General features: G+C 38.4%; 1 protein-coding gene across 1 annotated transcript in view; it reads right to left on the minus strand.

Moving 5' to 3' along the window:
- Nucleotides 1-25,943, minus strand: part of MUC2 (mucin 2, oligomeric mucus/gel-forming) — a 68,378-nt gene extending 42,435 nt beyond the window's left edge. Inside the window, exons 1-25 of the mRNA XM_063331721.1 lie at nt 25,850-25,943; nt 23,933-24,197; nt 21,301-21,415; nt 20,531-20,621; nt 19,761-19,870; nt 19,309-19,525; nt 18,728-18,853; nt 17,893-18,010; nt 17,432-17,570; nt 16,663-16,773; nt 15,579-15,648; nt 13,453-13,590; nt 12,710-12,874; nt 12,015-12,109; nt 10,464-10,590; nt 9,544-9,799; nt 8,579-8,631; nt 8,190-8,299; nt 7,617-7,768; nt 7,020-7,158; nt 6,347-6,457; nt 5,856-6,035; nt 4,630-4,869; nt 3,440-3,596; nt 589-717 (exon numbers count right to left, since the gene is read on the minus strand). Of these exons, the coding sequence (XP_063187791.1) occupies nt 589-717; nt 3,440-3,596; nt 4,630-4,869; nt 5,856-6,035; nt 6,347-6,457; nt 7,020-7,158; nt 7,617-7,768; nt 8,190-8,299; nt 8,579-8,631; nt 9,544-9,799; nt 10,464-10,590; nt 12,015-12,109; nt 12,710-12,874; nt 13,453-13,590; nt 15,579-15,648; nt 16,663-16,773; nt 17,432-17,570; nt 17,893-18,010; nt 18,728-18,853; nt 19,309-19,525; nt 19,761-19,870; nt 20,531-20,621; nt 21,301-21,415; nt 23,933-24,197; nt 25,850-25,919 (3,484 nt within the window). The 5' untranslated portion in view covers nt 25,920-25,943. The remainder of the gene's footprint in view (nt 1-588; nt 718-3,439; nt 3,597-4,629; nt 4,870-5,855; nt 6,036-6,346; nt 6,458-7,019; nt 7,159-7,616; nt 7,769-8,189; nt 8,300-8,578; nt 8,632-9,543; nt 9,800-10,463; nt 10,591-12,014; nt 12,110-12,709; nt 12,875-13,452; nt 13,591-15,578; nt 15,649-16,662; nt 16,774-17,431; nt 17,571-17,892; nt 18,011-18,727; nt 18,854-19,308; nt 19,526-19,760; nt 19,871-20,530; nt 20,622-21,300; nt 21,416-23,932; nt 24,198-25,849) is intronic.
- Between the last annotated feature and the right edge of the window lie 417 nt (nt 25,944-26,360).

The following is a 26,360-nucleotide window of genomic DNA, read 5'->3' on the forward strand; positions in this document are numbered from 1 at the left end:
AATCTGTTTTATTCTCACATCTTGGTCTTAAAGCCTAAACAAAAACTACAAATGAAATACACTAAAAATAGAGGTAGCTCCCAGTAGCCCTCCAACAACATCTTGTGGCCTTTGTTAAGAGTCCAATATATAGTGGCATCAGTGTGTCTGATATCAAAGATATTTTTAATTGTAAAGATAGGACAAAGCTGCACATTAATCTAATAAAGCCAAGGTGGATCTCATGCATAAAGAATGACAAGGTTAAAATACTGCAACTATCAGTAAGTTGCTTCTTTACCATGTAAGAAGTTTTCTTTCTCTTTAAATGCCCTGGGATGGGATGCAAAATAACAATGGTGTAATCATCTTGCATATTTCAGGATATTATCCAAGCAGAGACCTAGTTTTATGGCTGACAGCAATGTAACTATCATCCACTGATGTTAATAAAGAATAAACTACATTATAGGAAACATTTATGTAAGACTGGAGACAAATTCAACATAGCAGATTTAGGAATACCTTGTCAAGCTGACCGACTATTCCATATTCATGAAACGATACCTGGACAAAGTTACATGAAATAAAATACAAAAATGGCATTACCTTCCAGGTATGGTACTGAAAAGTTGGTGCTGACATGATTAATCATCCTGCAGGTCATAACATCACTGCCACAAGGCTCATAGTGCCAGTCACACTCATTACGAGGGTTGTAGTAGTCACAAAATATTGCTGATGAGAGAAAAAGAGAAGCTGATTAAAAACATGGTTGCGAGACTGCAGTTCTGATCAGGTCTTTAAAGGTACAAGCTAAATGAATCTACGTGTTAAGCCAGAAAAATTTCTCTTGAGGTGCAGGACCTGGACTTTCTTCTACTATACTATATTCCACTATATTCCACTACACTATACTATACTTCAGCAAGGCGTTCGACAGTCTCCCACATCATCCTCATAAGGAAGCTTAGAAAGTGTGGGTTGGATGAATGGCCAGCGGGGTGGATTGTAAACTGGTTGAAAGACAGAGCTCAGAGTGTTGGGATTAGGGGCACAGAGTCTAGTTGGAGGTCAGTGATGAGTGGTGTTCCCCAGGGGTCAGTACTGGGTCCAGTCCTCTTCAATATATTCATCAATGACCTGGATGAGGGGATAGAGTGCACCCTCAGCAAGTTTGCTGATGACACAAAGCTGGAAGGGGTGGCTGACTCACCAGAAGGCTGTGCCTCCATACAGAGACCTGGACAGGCTGGAGAATTGGGCAAAGAGGAACCTTTTGAAATTCAATACGGGCAAGCGTAGGGTGCTGCACCTGGGGAGGAATAACCCCATGCACCAGTACAGGTTGGGGGCTGACCTGCTGGAGAGCAGCTCAGTGGGAAGAGACCTGGGAGTCCTGGTGGACAACAGGATGACCACGAGCCAGCAATGTGCCCTTGTGGCCAAGAAGGCCAATGGCATCCTGGGGTGCATCAGGAAGAGTGTGGCCAGCAGGTCGAGGGAGGTCATTCTCCCCCTCTACTCTGCCTTGGTGAGGCCGCACCTGGAGTACTGTGTCCGGTTCTGGGCTTCCCGGTTCAAGAGAGACAGGGAACTGCTGGAGAGGGTACAGCAAAAGGCTACCAAGACGATTAGGGGACTGGAACACCTCTCTTATGAAGAAAGACTGAGGGATTTGGGTCTCTTCAGTCTGGGAAAAAAAAGACAGCTGAGGGGGGACCTTATCAACACTTATAAATGCTTAAAGGGTGGGTGTCAGGAGGATGGGGCCAGGCTCTTTTCAGTGGTGCCCAGTGACAGGACAAGAGGTAATGGGCACAAACTTGAATGTAGGAAGTTCCACCTAAACATGAGGAGGAACTTCTTTACTTTGAGGGTGGCAGAGCACTGGAATAGCCTGCCCAGAGGGGTTGTGGAGTCTCCATCTCTGGGGAAATTCAAAACCCGCCTGGACGCGTTCCTGGGCAACCTGTCCTAGGTGACCCTGCTCTGTCAGGGGGATTGGACTAGATGATCGCCAGAGGTGCCTTCCAACCCCTACCATTCTGTGATTCTGTGATTCGATACTATACTATACTATACTATATATAGGTTACATCAAAATTTAGGGTCAAAACTCTGGGGTCCAAGATTTTCATATTAAACAGTCAAGCTGCAGGGTAAAAATGTTTGATTCAAATGACAAAAAAAAATAATGTTGATTTTAATTTAAAATTAAGGGTAAATTTCTGAGAGTATTTTTTGTATCTAGCTACTAGCAAACTCCTAAAACTTCCTGCAGTGTATTCAAAATAGTTCTACCTTGCTGTATCACATGGGCTGAGAGTCACCTCCAGCAAGCTAAGATGAAGCATATAAGACATTATCAACACAACTTAAAACAGAATTCAGATTAGATGACTAAAGACAGAGGAAGGAGCTTTTATAAGCTTATGTATCTGCGCTGACCGAAACGTGTAAGTTCTGTTTCACTGACTTCTTACACTTAAAAACTACAAATAGTCTTAAGTATGAAACAGAATGAATTTTTAAAAATTAAAAAAAATTTACACTTCTGCCACTTAGAATCTCAAAATTTTGTTTTGAGCACTTTTTGGGTAAATATTAATTTAAATATTATTTTACATTATTTTATGATGTACTGGTATGAGCATGAGCACCACTAACGGACACTGCTTAATATACTCAATTCTGATTAGGTTCATCTACACAGGAATACTTCTGTATATTTTTGCTATAATCAAATTCTGAATAATTTGAAAAAATGAGAGAGAAGCAAAAGATAACAGCAGTTGCAGTTCATCAATTACCAAGCAAAAGGGAGGGATGTCTTCAAACCTAGCCTTAATACAAAAAAAAAAAAAAGAGAGAAAGAAGACAGGAGAGAAAGAAGAAGAAAAAGGAAAAGGAAAAAGAAGGAGGAAAAGGAAACAGAGAAGCTAGGCTGAATAAAAGACAATTGAAATATACAAATTTACTAGTTCTGTCCGTTCCCCAATATACTGCAAAAATAAATCGCATTGCATAGCTAGTATAACCTTGCAGTGACGGTATTAATGATTTATTTGATCACAGAATCTTCATGGTTGGAAAGGACCTTTGAGATCATCGAGTCCAACCAAACAACCTACAATCTCTGCCACTAGAGCATGCCCTGAAGTGCCACATCTAGACGTTTCTTAAACACCTCTAGGGATGGTGACTCAAACACCTCCCTGGGCAGGCTGTTCCATTGCCTGACCACTCTTTCTGTAAAGTAATTCTTCCTAATATCTAATCTAAACCTCCCCTGCCACAACTTCAGACCATTTCCTCTGGTCCTGTCACTATTTACTTGGGAGAGGAGGCCAACACCAACCTCTCTCCAACCTCCTTTCAGGTAGCTGTAGAGGGCAATGAGGTGATAGGCTTTCTGACAGCAGACAGAAAGATACAGTTGTGTTTAACTGTTACTCACGGCATATATCAGGAGTTCTCCAGAAAACACAGGCCTGAGCCTTGGTACATTCTTGAGCATATGCAGCAACTGCAGAACAGAAGCACTCACAGTCTCCACCACTGTCACAAGAGCAGGCATCATGAACACAAGCTTCATAGAACGGAGTCGGGTCCACCTGTTGGGGAAAGAAATGATGCCCCAGTCCATCTCCAAATTAGTTTTCAAACTAGTAAGCTTGAGATATCTCTTGAGATATGGGAATTGAGCTGGGCAGGAATGAGAATGTTTCTAAGAATTACCAAATGAAGTCTTATCTCCCAGCAACCTTTGCCAACCAAGTGGTGAGCAGTATCAGAAAGGCTGCACTTCATAGCCAATATGAAGCAGAGAATTTTGTGCTTGCCAGTTTTTGGAGTTTATCCAATAGCACATTAGCAAAAAATTTCCACTTTTTTGCTTGGCACTGCAAGAAGAGAAACTTAAGACTGGATTTTAGCCAGTGAAGGAATCAACATAGAAACACATATTAAGTTAATTACATTGATAGTTCTTTGTGACTTTTCCACTGTCAGTTAAGAACAAACTGTTGCTAATATTACCATATTTCACAAAAGAGACAAGAAATAGAGAGGAGTGCTCTCTGTGCACTGTCCTCTGGAAGAGGTGGGCCTGACATAGGGTATGCTATGGTAATTTGGAGGCACAGTACTAGCAGCTAACCCTGCCTAAACTGTGTGATGTCAGTGGTTTCCAAGAACATCCCTTCTGTGGGTTGAATATTACAGAGAGCAGTGGTCTCTTCAACAGCCACCTTTCAAGTACAGTATGCATTTCTGTCAGAAGAGGGGTCTGAGGCCTTTCAGAACTTGCGGTATTGACATCTCAAAAGATACGGTGCAACTGCAGCACACACAGACCTATTCACGCTAGATTTTTGAACCTAGCTTACACAGCAGTAGCAGTGAAACTGTGGTGATGAACATGGGTTTGCGCAGCCAGGGCTGACACCACTACAAGTCCCATTGCCACAGATATTAAACTATTTTGACTAAGGCTAACTGAAATGTGCTGATACCTGTAGCTGTACCAAAGAATTAAAAGAAAATCAGTCTATTTACTGATCTTTTCATTCATTTCTGATGATCTCTCTGCTTCTGCACTAACTGAAATGCAGTGTGCTGTCCCATCACTTACTGCCCTCTACAAACCTTGGAGTGACAAATATTAAAGACTGGACTCCGGATGATATTGCATTCTTTTTCTGCCCAGGACTTCCGATGTGGTTTCACATCACAGGGCTTAATCTCTTCTGTGACATCTGGGCACACGAAAGACTGTTTCCAGGAATTCCCAAACTTCAGAGCATTAGTCTCCTGCAGCCCATTCCTTGTTGTAAAGTCATTGTTAGACTTGTCATCAAAGTTGCCACACAGACCACACACTTTGCCCTGGAAAAGGAAATTAACATATGCACAGCTTTTAAATATGGAAGTGGGAAACAGACTCCACTAAAGAACAAAACATTGACATTAGAAAGGACAACTGACTCTTTGTGTAAACGCTGTATTTTCATCTTTACTTGCAAATCATTTGTACAGAAATTAAACCTTTATCTGTCTGTGTATTCAGCTGCCATGTCTTCCCTCCTTGAAACCAATTATACTCAGTATATTTCCATGTCTCTGTGGCAGCCCTTGATCCAACTTAGAGCACTAAAGAGTGGATAAGTCTCTTTCAGCCAAGAAGAATTAATTTATTTCCCATTCTTCTCAATTTATCATAACTCAGCTATTAATATAAGCCTGAGGGAATTTCGTTCTGCTTAAAACTGGTTTTATTAAAAGTTTTTAACATAATGAGCACCATTTCTTCATCCATGGAAAAAAAAATGACAGGGACTCACTTTTCTTGAAAGAAAGAATTTACCAGTTTACTCACAATAGTGAATTTTTGGTAGTGCTATTTAAGGTACATCAGCCCCCTCAAGCAACACTATGTCCCTGTTTATATAACCCCACACCTCCTCATTCAGCCCAGTGAATTCAGTACTCTATAATTCAGTATGCTGGGTTTCAGAAATCAGAACCATCTCCATACATTGCATAGAGAGTTTGATTTTAACTCAGGGCTGAGATTCCATGCAGTATCCCCTAAATTACTTTGGATGTTTGGCTGTTAATATTCACAAACTCAGAATGCCTTACATGTCTAGCTTTGTTGCAATCATACGCTATGCATCCTCTGTAATGCATTGTGATGGACCAAGGAACTCCAATAGCACCTCTGCAAACTGTGATAGTAATAATGCAAGCGAATCATCAATGTGCAGAGGATATAGGAATTAAACACAGAGTCAGACTAAAAGAACATTTGTTTCCTTATCTCATTTATCTATTCATACTACTACTTCAGAAAAAGACAGACAGGTCCTAACTTTGTAATCAGGGGTCAGCTTGATGAAAACAGTAGTCTTCTTATCCCAGATAAGCATCACACCGTTGCTGGCCTCAATAACAAGGTAGAGGCCTACTGTCCTGTTCCAATATTTCACATCATCACCGTGATCTCGCTGCATTTCTTTATAATCTTTGTCCTCCAATTTCAGTTCAGTTTTCTGAAACATAAAAAGAGAAACATTGTAACACTAACTTTTATGATGACATAAAATATGAGACGCTCATAATAATACAACTCATTCTGAAACTAATAGCTCAAAGTCTGGGATGATTTTCCAAGATGACAGAGAGTGGTGTAAGCATCTTTGAGAGAGGTTTCAGTACCTGAGAATCTACACCTTTACAGATTAATCTGATAGGGCCTCTAACCTTTACTTGTTATAGCTGCTTTTAGGGACATGGCTCTGGAGCATTACTTTTTTTGAAATACTTGAATACTGATATATACGCACTGCATATCACTACTCACCCCTAGAAAAATTTTAATAGCCTTTGAGCAGGTGACTCCTGTAGTTCCACAAGGGACATTCTCTGTGATGATACTGAACGAGCCACTGGAATTTTTGTCACCACAAAAATCCTATTGAAAAGGAAAAAATGAGCATAAGAAAATTAGGTAGAATATTTAATTTTTTAGTTCAATATAATAATAATTACAATAATTTAAATTTCTACAATGTATAAATCGTTACCACTGCTTCATGTGTGAAATCCTACACACATATATTTTTACAGACACACGAACATAAACACATACGTCTCTACATACATATAAACAGTTAATACAGTCTTGTGTGTGGCAAACCCTGGAAACAAGGGGGACAATAAAACAAAATGAGGAATATATCTTTAAATATAAACATCTTTGTTTTGTAAACTTAGAATTTTGATTTATTTCACAACTGATAATGAGCTGTTAGCTCTCGTAAAGTAGTCCTGTTATATACAATTTATGACCACTGTTATCACAAAAAAAGCCCACTCACACAGCTTGCCTGCACTGAAAATACAGTATTTATCCTGGCAGAATGTGTAAACAGCACAGGAACAGTGATGGCAGGCACAAGGAATGACAAAACCAAAGAGGAAAGCAGATCTTCAAGGCAACAGAATGTCATTTCAGCCCTCCTGATGAGTATTACCTGAGTAGCCACATATTCACAACTCCCATCAAAGTCATAGAATTTTCCATCAAAGGTGATATAATGGCCACTTCCATATATGATACAAGTCCCATAGCACACCTCTTTAGTGCAGCTCCAATCTCCGTTTTGGCAGGTACTAGAAGAGAGCAGAAGAGCTGAATTTTCAGGTCTCACCAAGAGCGTGCTGTTTGGAAAACTGCAGAACAAACCAAGCAGCTACCTCATACAACATGATAATGTACACAATACCCATTTCAGTGTTACAATGTCTTAAGTCTCAACTTCAACAGTTTAGCCTGTTTTTAAGCCTATAAAATGATTTTTAACTCTGGCCAGCTACATTTTTTAGATCTGATAGCGTTTATATTTAAAAAATGAGTGCATTTTCCCAATAAGAAATGCCTACTGAAAACAGAGGTATCTACTACCCCAATATTTTGAGCACAATCTGTACTTCCTCAGATAGCAAAAAATATGCCTGAAAATATAGGTTTATACTTGCAACTACAGCCACCGTAGTACATAAGCCTAGACATGACTACTAATTTACTGCATACAACGTATTCTAGAAGAGAGTACAAAATTGTAACCTACCAGGTGTTGCAGTCCACTGTTATCTTCTCTCCAGGAGAATACTGCTGGTTGTTATGAATGCATGGGCAGTCCTTCTCCCGAACACAGCCCCCTTTCCCATCATCGAATAGACCTTTAGGACACACACAGCCTGAGACACACTCTGCCTGGAACTAAAGAATATAAGGAGATATTATTACTTTGGGAAAAATCACTCCATTTTTCATCCACTTCTTCAGAAGCACTCTGGTAAAAACGGCATTTATAACCAGAGCGCCTAATATTAATTAGTTTTATAAGGTTTTTCTTTCTAGGTTTCTAAAGTTTTTCTTTTCTTTTTTGATTGTCTAAGAACCCAAATCGTATTTCACTTGGGAGGTATGACTGTACTGAAGACACGATAAAAAGAAAATGGAGAGGGAAAACGTAAGGGGAATCATCATGAAATTGGCAACAGAGTAATATCATAGGGGAGAAAAGAAAGGAAAATTAAACCAAAGAGAAATAAGCTGTTATTACAACTGCATTTTCTATGTTGCACTGTCATTTAAAGAATACAGAATAAAGGGAACATAACATGGAGAAAATACATACATAATCAGTTCGACGAGTATGACAGCTACGTTGTACAGGCGTTTGCGAAGTCCACTTTGGGGATGTGTTGCAGTCAAAGTACATCTTGTTAGAAGAACATTCTGTTGCATCTGAAAGGTATATTGTTGGTTCATATGAATCAAGAAAAGGCAAAAGAAATATATGTGAAAGGTGGTAGTTACTGAGAAATCTCAGGGTGTGCCTATTCTTATGAAAAAAAGAGGCTCAGTGAAGACAGAACAAAGTGAAAATGTGTAACTGTTTCACATAAAGAGAAAAAACAAATATGCAAAACAAATAAGTGATGAATTCAAATGCAAAGGGTAGGTTTGTGTTTGTAGGTTGCATTATGGCTTTTATTTTATTTTACTTTATAGAATGTCACTTACTTTTCATTCTTATTGTCACTGAAGTACACTGGATCTTTGCATTTCGGCAAACACTAGAAAAGAAGTGAATTAAGTAGAAATTAAAAAAAAAAAGTAAGCTCAGTGTCTTCAATTTAAACCTAAGGATTTGTTTATATAAATTTGAGAGTATTTATCAGAGATGTCCTGCATAATTTCTAATGATATTTCAAGGTGAACTCTATTGATGTGAACTCATGAATTTTCACTTGGAGAAAAAGCGTATCAAGATTTTAGGCACAGTTACAGAAAGGTTATGTTCTAAGGAATGACAGCTATTCTATTAATCCTTAATACTATGGTTTTTGATAACTCGGGAAACAGATAATAATGAGACAGATACTAATGATAATTTAAATCAAAGCCTTCGTTTGGTTACATAGTCTATTTTCATGCCTATTCAACTCATATGCTGCAAATTTATTAGCCTGTGTGCTTCATCTGCTGGATGAGAGAAGGAAGTATTTCAGAGTTTGCACTGATGACTCATGCAGCAAACAGTTGTCAGAGTCCATGATAAAAATACTAGAATTGTCAAAGTTGCTTTCAAAAGCCTATGCTACAGTAAACACTTATCAAGAGGACCTTTGTCCAGTGCAAAACACAAGCAATCTGTCTTTGTCAGAGAAAGAAACAGCAACATAACTTTAGAGCTGGCCTTTTATCTTCTGTTTACTTCTCTGCTCAACAAAGCCCTATTAACAGTGCAGCTTCATAGTAACATTTACCTTTGAAGGCCAGTACTCACACCTCCAAACAAAGCTGCACTTCTCAATTATTAATAAATTACAGTGCAACAGGATGATGCTTTGCTCAGCACGAAGATGGTGTCAAACGCATTACAAATGTTCATCAAAGCACAAAAAGAAGCTGAGCAGCTTACACCCAATAAGCAAATTTTAAAAGGGCTTTTATGCCCACAAAAGAGAAGCCACAATAAAACATACCAACGTTCTCCATCTTTTGTGACATGTTCCCCTGCTTCCAGATACGATCCCTTGTAATAACATGGGCACTTGGAGACGGGCACACAGGTACCCTGGTTATCCAAGTATGTATTATGTGGGCAGCCACAGCCATCCACAGGAACAAAGTCTTGCAAGCAATACTTTTCACCATCAGCAAGGGAACGACAGGTTTGCTGGCACATTGTAAGATTGTAAAGGAAGATTTGGTTTCCTGGGCAGGCAGACACTTCACTAGCTGGAGGGAAAATAAACAAACTGATAAATAAGGGATGTGGGATCGCCAATTTAACCTTGACATTTCTGTTTTGGTTTCTTTGGCTGTGCAGCATGTAGTGGTAAAAATACTCCCTTAGATCTTAATAAAGTACAAAAATATTATAAGTTACAAGTAATGCTAGCATAACTTTGTTTACTAGTTGAAGACTTCTTTTTAACTGCTACTAATAGTTTCTACTTTCATACCCATATTTGTTTCACATAGTGATAATCAGAGAGAGAGTATAATACAATAAACTCCTAGTCTCAACAATACTGTGCTGTTGACGAAACACAAGCACAATGATAAAAAAAGACACTGATAAGCAAAGACAATGTAAAAGCTTTGATGGCTGGGATTCCATTAGTCAAAGATAGAAATAGCATTATTATTTAAACTGGGGAAAGAAGGTGAAAGTGAAAAATATTGCTTTCTACTTTTAAATATGTCATGAAAAAATGACAGCTAAAGAATATAACATGAATTAGCAAGCATTATAAGCATTGTCTCTTTAAATTCATTAGACATTTCTAAGGTACTCCAAATCCATTAACATTGAGATCACTGACAAACAAATTCAAAAAGAACCTGCTTATTTCTCATGGCTAATTAATTTCACAGGGATTACAGTTCCACTACTTACTGCAGACACTTTTTCTCCAGCCTCCCAGTATGATCCCTTTGAAAGCACAAGCTCTTGAGTAAGAGGACAAGGCAGCACACAAGCATTCTTCACCGTCTTCGCAGAGGCAGGTGTCATATTTACATTTCTGAAAAAAAGAATGAAAGGGTCAGTAAACCCACAGAAAACCAATGGGCAACTGTAACTCAGTTGCTATGAAATATCCTATGTCCTTTTTCTGATGTTGTTTTTATTAATTACCAAGACCAGAGAACAACGTAAGGAATGAACAAAGACCAGAGACTGAAAGTGCTAGTCCAAGTCCAAGTCTGGATCCTAACCTAAACCAAGCCTCTTGAACCTTTGAAAAGTAGCCAGCCTCCTACAAAGACCTTTTGTGAAGGATTCTCTGCTCTGGTGAGACCCCAGATGGAGTACTACATCCAGCTCTAGAGCCCTCACTATAGCAAAGACATGGACCGGCTAGAGCCACAAAGATGATCAGAGGGATGGAACACCTCTCCTGTGAGGACAGGCTGAGAGAGTTGGTGCTGTTTATCCCGGAGAAGAGAAGGCTCTGGGGAGACCTTTTTGAGGCCTTTCAGTACTTAAAGCGGGCTTATAGGAAAGATGGGAACAAACGTTTTAGCAGGGCTTGTTGCAATAGGAGAAGAGGTAATGGTTTTAAACTGAAAGAGGGTAGAGTAGATACAAGGAAGAAATTTTTTATGCTGTGGGTGGTGAAACACTGGAGGAGGTTGCCCAGAGAGGTGGTGGATGTCCCATCCCTAGAAATGTTCAAGGTCAGGTTGGATGGGGCTCTGAGCAACCAGTTTTAGTTGAAGATGTCCCTGCTCATTGCAAGGGGTTGGACTAGGTGACCTTTAAATGTCACTTCTAACCCAAACTATTCTATGACTCTGTGGTTCTATGATTTTGATACCATTCTCTCTCAGTTACAACTTAAAAATGCAGAGATACATAAAAATTAAAAATTGTAATGGTAAGGTATTAATCAGACGTATGAAGATCTTCAGAAAATTTGAGCTCAGAGTGAATTCTAGGCATGAGCAAAGACTTAGGAATTTCTTCTTTTTTGCTTAGGTAAGCCTCACTTACCACTCAATAGTGATGGGCACAAGGAGAAAAGAAACCATGGAGATTCTGGCATGAAAATGATTTGGTGTTACATTCCAACCAATGCAGGAAACTTAATATTTTTTTTTTTAATGACTTAATAGCTACTAACGTGTAAGGGCAGACTTAAACTTTCTATGCACCTCTTGAATCTTCTTTCCAGTTCAAATATCCGGTCCAATAAAAAAGTACATTAAATACCAAACATAAGAAACCAGAAGAATAATTTTTTTCTTCAGCAGCATTCCATAAGAATCTCGTCATAGGAGATACTTTGGATGCATGCTATGTTGCCTCAGGTAATCACTGCAAAAACCTCACCAGCTCTTATGCGTAAGCTACTCAGTAATGTCTCAAATGTTTGAACAATGATAAATGTCTACATTCATCCGTCTGAAATAAAGCAGTACTAAAAAGAGTGCAAGATTACAATACCTTATAGTATTCTGAAGGATCAATGACTAAATGACATCTCGCAAAAGGACCCTCTGGATTTTTCAGCAAAGAACACCAATGCTCAGCGTAATTTGCTGCAAAAAAGGGAGAAAAAAAGAAATTTTATCATCATATTCATTACATTCACTTATCTTCCTTGTGCCATGTCTAGTTATGTTGTCACATAAATGCTATGCAATAATACAAATGAGAGAACTATGTGCACTTTGGGGAGTGGAGAAACTACATGCATTCACTGTACATATATTTCTATTTTCTGATTCAGCTATCTAGCAGTAGACATGCAATCATAAAATCAAAAATTGTATCTTACTGCTCCAACTTGTCTACATGGAATTGTGACAGTCCTTTCCATTTGGGGACCATAAAGATAAGTTAAACATTGTGATAATTAATACTACGAAATACAAGCTGCCTTTGCGGATAATATAAATGAATGACCTTGCTTCCCTATCTTCCAGCTCAGGATTCCTCTGCAATCACCTCCTAAACTTTCATTTCAATTTGATGGGAAATCAGTGCTTATATGTATACGTACTTGCAGAAATTAATTTGACAGTCCTCTAAAAAAACTTCAATGCCACACTACAACTCTTACACACCTGTTGCAGTAATATATAGCAATGCTGCTCATTCTGTCAGAAGCCAACCATCTGACTTATTAGTGTGCTTACCACTTTCAATACTGAGGCTGCAGGGGTCTTCCAGCTTTTCTACCTGGTCTGTACAGGTGGACTGAGCTTTCCAGGTGTTAGCAAAGGCAGACCCTGTAGCTTCTACCAGCCCACTGCTTGTTTTAAAGTCATCACCTTCCACTCCATTAAAGTTTCCACAAAGACCTATTGAAAAACAGGTAAAAATTTTACCTAATTATTACTCATTCTCATTCTAAAAGGTCAAAGGGAAAGGAACAACTGATCACAAACATTAGAAACACAAGTTCATACAGCTGATTATTCCACCTCAACATTAACGCATACTATAAGTACTGAAGATTTAGGAGCCCTATTTTAAATCTTTAACCTCTTGAGAAGAGTAGTCTTCATGAAGATACCTCTGCCTCAGGGGATCACTCCCCTAACCTGTATTTTTTATGCTTTCTGATGATATTAAAACCACAAAATGCACCAAAAGCCTGGTTTTGTGGATAGTTAAAAATCATACTGAATATAAAATGAAGGGATACTATAAGAAACATTCATGTACTGGCACCAGAGTGATAGGTCACTTCAATATGAAATAATAAAAATGCATTTCTAGTTTGTTTGAGTCAATTCTCTTCCAATATTTTGGTTTCTGCTTTTAGTTTCCTTCTCTTGAATCAATAAGTAGCATGAACTTTCACTCATGTAAAGAATAAATGATGCTTCAGCTGTGGAACAGCATGGCTTTGCTTCCCATTTGAATAGACACTTGCCTTGAAGTTTTCCTTGAACTGATTGATCCACAGTCACAAACAGCTGCATGACTGGTACCAACTGGATCTGCAGCTGAAGCCCAAAAGAAGTTTGTACAATAAGGTAGTAGGAAGATGGCCTGAATACCGAGAAGCTGGCTGAAAAACAAAACAGGAACTGTGCAGTAAACACACACATAGGCTGCCTAAAGAAACACTTCCTATTAGATTCTAAGGCATTACCTGCCATGAAAACTCTGAGATTAGGATCAAATTACCCATTATTTTCTTCTAAAAATCGCTGACCAACTAGATGCAATGCTGGTCCCCATGAACTTAAGTTGAATACCTATAAAGACTCATCCCTGGGAATAGAATCAAATTCAGGTTTTTTTGCAATACAGCTTCAATACTAACTCATTGATGCTGATTAATCTAAAGAGCAAGAGATTTTCTGAGAAAGTATTATCCCAGCACTGTTGCACACAATAAGTAATAGACGTGTCTCTACAAGCCAATACATAGCTAAATACCACTACTTATAAAACATTAGATGCTTATACGTAAGTTAATCAAGCCATTATAGAAAATCAGAAGAACTGACATAAAAAATCAGCATAACGGAGGAATCAGGCTTCCTAATTCATAGAATATATCAAGTTGGAAGCAACCTGTAACTATCATCAAGTTCAGCTCCCTGCTCCTCACAGGACTACCTAAAACTAAACTCCAGGTCTAAGAGTGTCGTGCAGATGCTCCTTGAATTCTAACAGGTTTGATGCCGTGATCGCTTCCCTCGGGAGGCTGTTCCAGTGACCGACAACCCTCCCAGTGAAGAACCTTTTCTTAATGTCCAATTCGAACTTCCCCCATGCAGCTTCATACCATCTCCTCGTGTCCTACCACTGGTCACCAGCAAGAGAAGATCAGCACCTCTCCCTCTGTTGCTCCTCTTGAAGAAGTTGTAGACCGGGATACGGTAACCCCTGAGCCTTCTCTCCTCTTTTCTCTAAACCGAATCAATCAAGTGACCTCAGCTGCTCCTCACAAGACTTGCCCTCGAGACTTTTCACCATCTTGGTCACCCTCCTCTGGACACTCCCAATAGTTTTACTTCAGCTTTACTGAAGTCCAAAAAACCAACATCTACTGACTAATGAATTTTTTATAGCAAATTTATTATTATATGCTCTATTTATCTATTTAATCTACTTCTTAGATGGTCTATTTTATTGCCTAGAGCATTTTAATTTCTCTAAACTTTCAGCTACACACTGTAATTGTTTTTGTGCAAGCATTCATTAATGTATCATCCCGTGAATACTTATCTTTTCAGATAAAGTATTACTTGCAAGTAACTTGCCATCTGCAGATAGGATGGTAAATAAGAAACAACACACACTGTGTCAGTGTGCTGCCTGAACATATCTAAAAAGGAGTGATAAATGGAAGTTCTACGTTCCTTTCAAAAGTTACTCCCAGAGTTCACAGCTGCTGTCTGATAGTGACTTTCCACCAGAAGTTAAGCTCCTAAATTAGGTGATTTGAGTCAGCCTCTGAAAGTATTTGTCTAAATCCACTGATTATATAAAAAGATGCTGATGTCTCAAGTGAGCTGGGAAGATGAGAGAGTGCTACACAGCGCATCCTTTTTTCCTGCCCTGGTTTACCAGAAAATACAGAAGTTACCTTCTGACGTGCTTTTTTCCCACAGGAAAAAAAAAAAGCATGCGGAAGAAGTGAGGTGGGAGAGACATCCCTGAGCCTCACCATGACTGAGAGCCAGGACATGCGTACACTATGTAGCCAGACTTGGAAAGTGCTAAATACCCCTCTTTATAGGAAGGTTAAGTTATCTGCTTTAAATTTATGCCATGACAATTCCTCTTTCCCAAGCTACACGCTGAAGTATATTCGAGGTGTATAAAAAAAGTGAAGGGACATATTTTTTCAATCATCTGCTGTATACGGAGTCAGTCTGCCCATGAAATTCTCAGTGACAACTATGAAATCACATTCATCCACAAGCTGTTCCAAAATCTGAACAAATTTCATATGCTTCTTTTTGACCTTTACCCCTGAAAAAACACAACCCCACGTGAGAATTCAGGTGTGTGACACATGACCCACAAGGCTATTTCCCTTACCTGACACATGAGGCACGTTCACTGTCATCTCATTCAGCAACACACTGCCATCTGATCTGAAAACCACCACCTGTATAATAGCAAATAGAATCAATGTGGTTCCAGGTACTGAGAGGAAAAGGAACTAATAAAAAAAATTAAGAGGGGAGACATTTTGCACATTTAGACTGTGACTAGAACTTAAAATCTTTGAAAGGAAGAACCTGTCTGAAAACTGAACGTGGCACCAGACCTGTAGGATACAAGTAAGGTTTCATCTTGCTAATCAGTGTTTCACTTAGACCTGCATGCAACAATTTATAGCAGTAACAAAATAGAAAGCTTATTTATATTGGGCACCTTGGTTTCAGCAAGTAATAGAAAAGATTGGTCCTTCAGGATCTATAAAAAGTTCCTATTCCCTATAAAAGCATGTGCCACAGTTTCCCTGTAATGGTTTAGGATGATTTTGGTGTGGTAAGAAAGCAGTTCGTTAAACTTCCTCATAAAATTACAGACTGTACATATAGAAACATAAAATGATGGGTTTCTGATTTGTTTTGGTTTTGTTCTGATTATGCTGGCGAGGACATGGAAGATCAGAAACACAGGAGGAAAATTATGTGTACATGTATGTAAAATTATGTATAAATATAGTCTAGATATTCCCCTAATCAAACAGAATACTACAGTGAATGAAAATATAAAAGTTTAAGAAGGTTGGATTGTATCGACATTCAACGATGGGACCTCTTCTGAAAAAGACTCAATTAGATCTATAAAATTACACCTGAATAAAGTAAAATATTGTGAGGAGAGGAAGAATGGTACTTTTACTTCCAGCCAGCCTGGAATACAGTGAAAATAATTAAATAGCGCAAAGCAGACAAGGGAAGAGGGGAAAATGTCACCTTATTTAAATCTCATCTTTTGTTTGGTTTAGGTTTATTTTGAGTTCTTGAGGCAGAAGCCTGAGTTGTTTTGCAGCCTGTCTGAGGTTCCTTATCTACTGAGAAGAGCGACTCCAGAAGAATTAGTTATTGCTCCACAGTAAGGGAAATACGCTAATTTTTAACATAACTAGGAGAACCCACAGAACACTTACATTTTTTTTGTGATCTGCTAACAGCACAAGACTCTTCAAACAGGTCTGCCTGTCTGTGGAGCCACAGGGAGCCAGCTCTGCCAGGAGAGCATGACTGTCATCTGCAGTACCCTACAACCACAGTGAAATAAATGTCCATTAGTCCAATCAAAAATCTCACAAGATGATTTCCAAAACAAAGAATCAAGTCATCAGTTACAATAACAATTACTATAGAACTTGGCTATTAAGACCACCATTTCAGCACCGGCTCTGGAAGCTGAAGCGTCTTTCAAACAAACTCAGTGGTATGGTTCCTAGTTCAACAAGATCTTTGTCATTCTCTATAACAGGCTCCAGGTATTTTAGGGACAGATGAATGAAATAGCTGCCTAGCTCCTTTATCTACCTGACTTTCACACTCAGTCACAGAAACAGCTATTAAAGATCTGACTGAGAGCTTCTAATCCTGAGAAGTGCCAATTTTTGCAGTCTACCTATCTATGCAGCTAGAGTGATCCTTTGATTTCTTATACATGGAGGACTCCACTGGATAAAGACAGCATACGTAGTCTACTGTCTGACTAAGTTAACTACCCATTGTAGTAAGTGCCCAAACTTCCTCCTAGGGCTATTACAGCCCATCCTGAATTTTCCAGTACAGTCTTTAGCATTTCTGCTTCCCTCGTCCCATAAAAATGGAATAAAACAACTATTCAGAGCTGTTACATATCAGCGCACAGACACTTGTCTTTACTCTGCAAGAGAAAAGCCCTACAGTACACGGTACCTTGGCCAACACATAGTAACAGTCTCCATGGAAGGTGTATTTCTTCCCATCAAAGGTGGTAATATGGGAACCTCCTTCCACTGAACACGTGCCTGGACAGGGTAAATCTTTGCATGTCCATCTGCCTGAATCACAGGTGCTATAAAGAGATAAATAATATAAAAATGCTTCTAGGTATTACAGGAGCTGTGAGCAGTGAAAGCACCTGTATACCTAGCAAACAGCAAGATACTCCCAGGTGTTTTAACACTGCATCTTTGACCATTTCCTTAAGATTTTCTCTCTGACATATGCCACAGATAGAACAAAACTTTTCAGAAAATTGGTTATACCGACATGCAACATAAATGTTAAGTTCAGAATGTTTTCAGGAAGTCTCCTATGACTAAAAGGAAGATTGAAAAATGCAGACCCATTTACAATCATTCAAAGAAAGTTGTATGAACAACCATGATCCTTACCATTCTTCACATTCAATGGTAATGCTTTCTCCAGGTGAATACTCCTTTCCATGGAGTCTGCAGTGGCACTGGTTAGCAGGTATGCAGCCTTTTTCAGTAATATCATCATACACAGTTCCTGTAACGCACAACAGTAAACTATTCCAGCTCTTTCTGAAATAAGTAATTTTCACAGAGGAGAAACTCTCAGAGGAGGCATGCACTCAACTTGACACAGAAAGCAGAGGCTGAGATTATCAAAACTGTGAAAAATACTATTTCTACTTTTTGTAATATAAGACAAATGGAAAACACTTTTATCCAGCTTTGAAAATCTAAGTCTATCCATTTATATAACTATACACAGATAAAAAGCTTAATATAAGTATATAAAGAACAACGTCAGAATTTTACATGTTTAGATTTTCAGTCCTTCTGGCATACTCTGTAGACTACTATTGTAATCTTTTTTCATAAGGGTGACAGTAAGTCTGAGAATTTCACTCACTGTCCCTCCTTATCACTCTCTGGGCAAACAATGTCCATTGCCTCAGAATTATTCAACCTAAAAGGCATGATTTTCTATATATTAGCAGAAGTCCATTTGTTGAAAGGTAAAAAGCAGATTTATTACCTGTCATTGTGTTAATACAATTTAACTATAAAATCACTGATAATCAATCATGACTGCCTTTTTAAAAAAAACACCTTATAATTACGTTCCCCTGGGGGGGAATAATGAGTAGCAGTACTAATTTTGAAGATACAATTCGACTACATTTAATATTTTAGCTATGACCTCCTTTGCCAGAGCTCCTGGTTTTGTTCCATATATAAGAGCTAGAATAAGACATGCCTTCAGGGCAGAAACAACCATCCACGTAGTGTTCCTCACAAAGGCTGCTGATCTCCAAGTGTGAGCAAGTATCCATACAGGGTGAGCTGCTTTCTCTATAGACCATGGTATCAGGACAGGTCTTGGCTGAAAGAATAAGAAAGATACCACAAGTTATTTGAATGCAAAGTCCATCATTCCTGAGAAACCACAGATCATATTCCCTACTCCCCTCAAGTCCATGGTGTACCAAGCCAGATTCCATCTGGCAAAGCATTTTTGTCTGTTTCTGAACTGCTTTCCCTGCTTTTTGTATTTTATTCTTCTGGTCTCAGATAGATCAAATTATACCAGTCATCTGCAGCATCAGACCTCACAGTTTTTTAATGCAAACAGAATTTCTAGTAGCTGAAAAAGATTTCATAATAACAAGAGTAATAGAAGAAGAAAACAGGAAAAATACAGTATGTAGTTTATTGCATTATTGGTATGAAATTATAATATATGCCTATAGTTTTGTAAAGAAGGAATGAATTTAAATGTTTCACAGTGCTATATCCATGAAATATTTGTTTCTTTGTAAAATTTATATAGCTGCTTACGGCAAAAGTCCCATGTCCTCCATTCACTCGGCCGGCCACCTGCATGCGAACATTGGCGAGAATACTCAGAGACGGTGCTGCAGAGGCAGAAGGAGTCCTCATTTCCACTACACGCACACTTGTCCTGCATGCAGGCTTGGATGTACATTTCCAAATTAAGACGTAACCGGCAATCAGCAAATGCAGAAGAAGTCAGCAAGCTCTCACACTCATCACGCTAAGGAGGAAGAGTAATAATATTTAAAGAGATTTGCAAGCACCTGAGCATCTAGACACTTCCTGTCTTGTCATAAAAACTGTTGCCTTCTCAAGAGCAACAGTTATTCAAGAAAGTAAGAAGACTGTCCCTGGAAGCGATAAAGTCTTCCCAGCTCCTCACACACCAACTCCCCATAGCACAAGGATACCTCCATGTGCCTGCACAAGTGAAGTTCACCACTAGGAATACTCACATGCTCATCACAGCTTGGAAGAGCCTGAGTTTCATCAGGATCTTCACATCTGGTGTTGGGTTTGCTGATCTTCTGTAAATTCCCATATGTAATTGAATTGTAGCTTGCATCTATGAGAAAAAATTACAAAGAGGTCTTGCTAAGCTCCAAAAATTGACAACAAGGAGCACCTGATTTTCAAGACTCTACTGATAAAGGAAAACAGCTACTATGGTAGCAAATACGCCTGTCAGACACAGGTTTCTGCTTTGAATTGTGTCTGTTATGTCTAAGTGTGCTTAAAAATTTAAAGTGATAACAAGAAAAGAAGAGATGTTCTCATCAAAAAGTAACACAGAAAACAGAAAGAACTGACTGAAGGTCCCATATTTCAATAATGGCAGTAACCACCATGGTGATAAAAATGAAAAGGAAAGCATTCTTAAAGTCACAAGACTTTTTTTTTTTGTTTTCTTCTTTTTTCCCCCTACTTGGGATAAAATTAGGAAAGTCAATGATGGCAGTCCTTTAAAAGACAAATGAAGGAAAAAGCAGATTGGATTGTGGGGGTGCTATAGCAAAAACATTATCTGTTACCAGTAGAGAAAAGAACAAGATGATTAATCTTGAATAAAATAAACTTAGACCAGGAATGCATCACTGGAACATGTTTATTCTGGGGCAATCACAGAAATCTCTTGAGGTGAAATCTGTTCTCCTGTGATGCTCTTACGCACAGTGCTCATCAGCTTATCTTCTGTGATAACTGTCAGTATGGTAGGATGACTCACCTCCATTGATAAACTCATTGTAGATTGGAACTCCATTGTAATCCCCACAGAGACCACATGTATGGTTATTAAATTTGCTGTCCAGCTCCACCTAGGTAATGGAAAAAAAAAAGAAAACACAGAAAATTATCTGGAGCATGAAGACATTCCAAAGCAAACACACTTATTCGAAAAGGAAGTTGCTAAATGACAGAAGTGATGGTAAACACAAAACTCTTATAGAAGTAGCTATTGCAAAAAAATTTGTAACATAGTTAATAAACACACAGTTAGATGCAAAAAGTAACACAGAAAACAGAAAGAACTGACTGAAGGTCCCATATTTCAATAATGGCAGTAACCACCATGGTGATAAAAATGAAAAGGAAAGCATTCTTAAAGTCACAAGACTTTTTTTTTTGTTTTCTTCTTTTTTTCCCCTACTTGGGATAAAATTAGGAAAGTCAATGATGGCAGTCCTTTAAAAGACAAATGAAGGAAAAAGCAGATTGGGTTGTGGGGGTGCTATAGCAAAAACATTATCTATTTCTCAGAAAGCTCCTTTTCCCTTTCCTGAGACCAGTAACATCATCTGCACATCATACTGCTACCTCTATCACATTGCAGAGAAAATACCTTTATGTTTTTAAATAAGGTACTATGAGTATCAGCTGGATGAGTCAGCCTAACACTCTAGCTCTGCTCAGTTCATGAGATTCTACTTCTGTTCAGTATACAGTAGACTGTTAAACCCAGGAAATAACAATAAAACAGACTTGGATCATACATACCATCAGTGCATCTTCCTGATTCCATATCAGAATCAGGCCTAATTTGGCATAAACCTTGGTGTAAATGTCGTTGCTCTCAATGAGCAAGACAGAGCTGTAGTAAGGTGTTTTCACACTAGGAAGAAAATCAGAGACTTTGCATTAGTACAGACACTTAAGTGGTGACATGGTCTGTAATAAGCCAAATACCATAACGAATTGAGAAACGACTCTCTCTTGATCCTAGCTGCACAGGATGCCTTGTTTCAATGAGGCACAAAATCCTCTCTCTCTGACACTTGATGTAGTAACTCATTGCCTTCAAAAGGCAAAGCAACTTCAGAGGTAAAGCTTCCCGATGGTAAGGGTTCTTTAAGAAAAAGCCAAAATGTCAGATGTCTTCAACTTAATCAAAGGAAAATCCATGATCATTGTGGTATTAACACAGGATATTCAAACACTCACTAAAAATTTACTTCAATGAAAGAAGTAACAACATAAATGGAAGCTTTTCTTTACCAAAAGATCCGATAACCATTTTAGAGAGAATGAACGTTCCTTTGGAAGGATCTTCCTCCTCAAGAGAGAGTTCAAAAAGCACAGGCAGATACAGGGACTGCCAACAAAAGTTTGAAAAGAAATGAGCGTGTTAAGAGGAATTCAGTAGTTTGTTTCAGCAGTTAGTTCACTAGTTTTCAGTTGACAGGACCAAGCTTGTTAATGGTGACAGTAAGGCACGTTAATTTGACATAAGATATTTTGCAGAAGGCTGAGCACAGATGTTTTTGTCTGATAAAGAATCAATTCACCAGATCTTTCTCCTGTTCTTGTTCATCTGTCTTATAGTGCACTTAATGTAACAAACGATACTGCTGGATTTTATTCAGCAATAAAGGGATTGTGGCAAACAGCCTCCTCCTATAAAACCTAAAGAACTAGAGTCTGTTCAAACAGCAGTGTAAACTGGAATCCAGTCAAAATAACCGGTTAATTTTCTACTGATCTGCCAATATAATTGTTACCTATTGGGATTCATGTATGTCTATGTGCATCTCCTCTTAACTGGTCTCTTGACTGGGAGAATTTTATCTCCTAATTTCCTGTCACTGGGATTTTTCCAACTATTTACCTCAGGCATTTTTAACATGGCCAAACGACTTACATGTCTAAATACTAGGCAGGAACTCAGAAGCCGTGATTTCTACTTTTGACTGCATTGTTCATCCTTTGGACAATGATGCTTTGAGACATCATGATTTTGGAGAGGGATTACAAAACATTCAGCAGCTTTTCACCTTTCAGCTATCACAGCACGGAATGTTTCTTTTTTTCTAATACTAGGACATTTAATCAACTGGTGGATAAGGTACTGAAAGGCAAATTCATACATTTTTCTACGTTACAGTTTCCACTTCAGTAGTGTAAAATGCTACATGACAATGGATCATTTTCCATTTAAAGAGCAATATGGGAAATTAAGTTCTACAAAAAACTAAATCCCCCCATGCAGCAAAAACCTGTTCTACAAGCCTTCTGTTCAGAAGGGATCTATTGTTTTATGAACACTAAGATAAAAAGAGGCTTGCTTTAAGAAAAGCAATTTTTAAAAGATTTCTAAACTTGTTTTTCATGGAGTTCTTTTTAAGACCTGAGTATACAATAAAGGGCTTTTTCAATTTGGGGCAAGAATGCATTTTTTTTAACTTCATGTCATTTTGTTATGCATTCTAGTATGATCCTTGGAACACTGAATGTTATTTTCTATCTTTGAACAGACTTTCACTGCAGTGGCTTCCAAACTTCAAAGCAAAATCTGAGTTCTGGACAAAACCCAGTCCTCCAATGACAATAGAAAGATTTTTTTTTAAACTTATGCTAAGATACACTAAGAGCCAGTTTCTTCCATCTTCAGAACTACGTCTTAACCTATGAGGTACTTCACTTGTTTCAGTGTTTAAAGATACACACACTGAAAGGATAGTCTAATGACAGAAAAAGCTAGGTTAAGATATTACTTGGCACCAGTTATGGTATCAGACTAGCTCCTTGTGTGACCATGTTACAGGAGGAGAAAAATACTGAAGCTCACTGTGAAAAAGTACATATTGCCACATACAAATTAGTGTAAAATTTGACCTGCATTATATCTATTATAATCTCTTGAGGAATGGCCATCAGACCTTAAAGAATTATTTATGAAGATCAGAAGAAAGCACCTCTCTTCTGCCACAAAATAAGAGAAACAGACCCTGGAGAAATGCATCTTCATTTTTGAGGATTTGCTAGAATATCTGCTAATGTAAACTCAATGTGATGCCATTAAACAAATGAAGCTATGTCATTTCATGCCAGTGAAAGATCTGGCTCATGAGCTGCACTGTTTCCTGCACAACCAGAAAAAAGAACAATTCACTCAAACCTCTTCCTGACTTGCATTTAAATCATCATTTATGCCAGTGTAGAAATTACAATTAATACTAAAGCCCCCCCAAAGCAATTTTTATACTGTATTTCAAAGGGCTTTTTTTTTTTGCTTGTGGAAACGCTTGTAGGTGTTGCCTTAATGGTATACAGCCTGCTGTGTAAAGAATCAATCCTGCTTTTATCTTCCCAGCATATTTCTCTGAAATACTACTACACTAAAGGAACTTACATCCGTCCATCCACCACAGCCAGTTTTGGTCTGAGGTACACCGTAAAGTCCTTGATTGTTATCAGAATGTACTGGATCTCAGGGTGGTTATGGCTGTTCAGACCACGTTGAATGTGGATAGAGAACTCCTTGTAAGACTCTCGGCAGTCAGAAGCAAAATTATACTCGCAAATGCCAGGGAATTGATAGATGTCTCCATCAAAAGTTTTGAAGTGGTTGTTTCCCCAAGTGCTGCAGACATAGTGGCCATGGTTTCTTGTCCTTCCTGATGAAAAAGAAACAGGAATGCAAAAAATGAAATAAATGAGCTAGAGTCAATTAAAGTTATGTGTTGCATTATACAGGAGAAACCACTTGCACATCACTTGCACTTGAAACTAGGTGCACAGTGATTCCACAGATCTCAAGATTGATCAAGCATCTGTCTTTGAAGTAGAAGAGATGTGAATTTCTAATGGGAAAATAAGACATTAGCAAATACTGTTGAGACCTCGGTATATCTTAGAATCCTTACTGAGGTGAATGAACTTGCCTGCACAAGGTGGGTAAACATAACCCGCTGACCACTAACAAGTTGGTGCATCAGTGCAATGGAGCTGCTTTGCCAAACATATGAATTTATTCTGAATCACAGCATTATTTTTAGCAATATTACATGTTTCTAAGAGCTATTTTCGCCCCTGATGCAACATGCACTAGAAAGGAAAAGAGTTAGGAAACCAAGGAAGTACCACTTCTACTCTGGAAGGCAAATAGGTTAACTGTTATGAGAGGACTTGTGCACAACACGAGGTTTTAAAGAATTCCCTTTTTTCCTAACAGAAGCAGTGATTTCTACTACTACAGAATAGAAATTCTTCAGAAGATAGGTCAGAAATAACCACAGTAGGAGAAAAAAAAATTATTTTTTTTGCAATAACAAAAGATGAAGCTAATGATATTTGTTCCCTTCTCAGCCATCTATACCAACAAATACAAATTAAGACAGTATCTGATAAATCTCAAGATGTTGTAGATTAGGGGTAAACATAAAAGCTGAGTGTACTTGGGAAGCTTGCCCAGGTACAAAAAGCACACATGCCACTCATCTTCACAAGATTTTCTTGCAATATTTAATTTGAGAAAGTGAAACTACCACGGAGACCTTGGAGACCACGGATACTTTGATAGTATCAGTGATACCAGATACATCCAGCCAAGCTGGTATGCTTCTCTCCCCAGAAGGAAGGCTAAACAGAGATTTTCCCAGAGCTCACAGCTGAGATATAAGATGCAAGATGCCGCTTTCCTCCCATTGCTGAATTCAAGACACATCAGACCAAAACCAATACCGCGAACCTGATCACTGCAAAAAATTCATCACCTATTCCTCCAAAAATATTTTTCGTTATGAGAGCTCCATTTCAAAACAAAGTTAACAGAGTAAATTAGAGCTTTTACAAAAGGATTATTAATATCCTGAATGACAAAATGAGCTTTGTCCAACATTACTACATTCACTTTTGAAGAAAGTATTTATGTCATTTCAAAGTAACAGAAGGCACAATCATCCACTTTCTTCATTGCTGTAACAATGAACTTCCCCAACTCCTATAGTTACTTTCTGCCAAGCAGTTGCCATACCTAGGAAAGTCTCAACACATGGAAAGAAAAGTAATACTGAAAATATTTTCCAAGCACATCAAACTAGAGATTAATGCTGTAGATGCCATAGATATAGGTCCAAAGAGAGCAGTATCTACCTCTGTTGGCTGAGCCATGTAGCCTCAGTATTTGAAAGTTTAAGAAATTTAAGGCACCTTAAAACTCCAGTGCGTTATTTAAATGCACTGCCTCCTTCTACCAGTGCAGTGGTATTTTAATTCTCTCCCTCTATTCCAGGAGGCAATCTTCTACAATTTCTTTTCTAGAGCTTACCTTTTCTTATTTCATTTGCATAGGAAAGAGCCAGCCAGAGCATGAAAAGGCTGGCAGCTCTTAGCCCCATCGTGGCTAAGGTGGGTGAACTGGGAACTCCACTGAAAACTTTTCTTTATATAATATCCACTGATGCAATTGATTCTGTCACAAGGGAGGAGATACAAAGGCAGAAGGAAAGAGGAGGGGTAAAAAAATAGGCGTGATATTTACAGAAGATAAGAAGTAAACAGACAGGTATTTTTCACCATAAATGAAGGAATTCAGTATACAGGAAATGGTATAATATTGATTCAGTAATCATGTAATTTTTTATTGCTCTATTTCATCTACAGGATGCTATGCTTTTAAATCCTTCAAATGCTCACGCCAAGTTTAACCTTCAGTAACTCCTATAACTATAGTGAATTTTGGAGTGGCTGAGCAAAGAAATCCCTTGAAGGAAGTTTAGGATGAGATACCCTCAAACAATGGCTTTAGAGCCAAAGGATATTTCCTTTTTCACCATCAC

This window comes from Chroicocephalus ridibundus, chromosome 4, assembly GCF_963924245.1.
Source record: "Chroicocephalus ridibundus chromosome 4, bChrRid1.1, whole genome shotgun sequence".
In the NCBI taxonomy this organism is placed as follows: domain Eukaryota; kingdom Metazoa; phylum Chordata; class Aves; order Charadriiformes; family Laridae; genus Chroicocephalus; species Chroicocephalus ridibundus.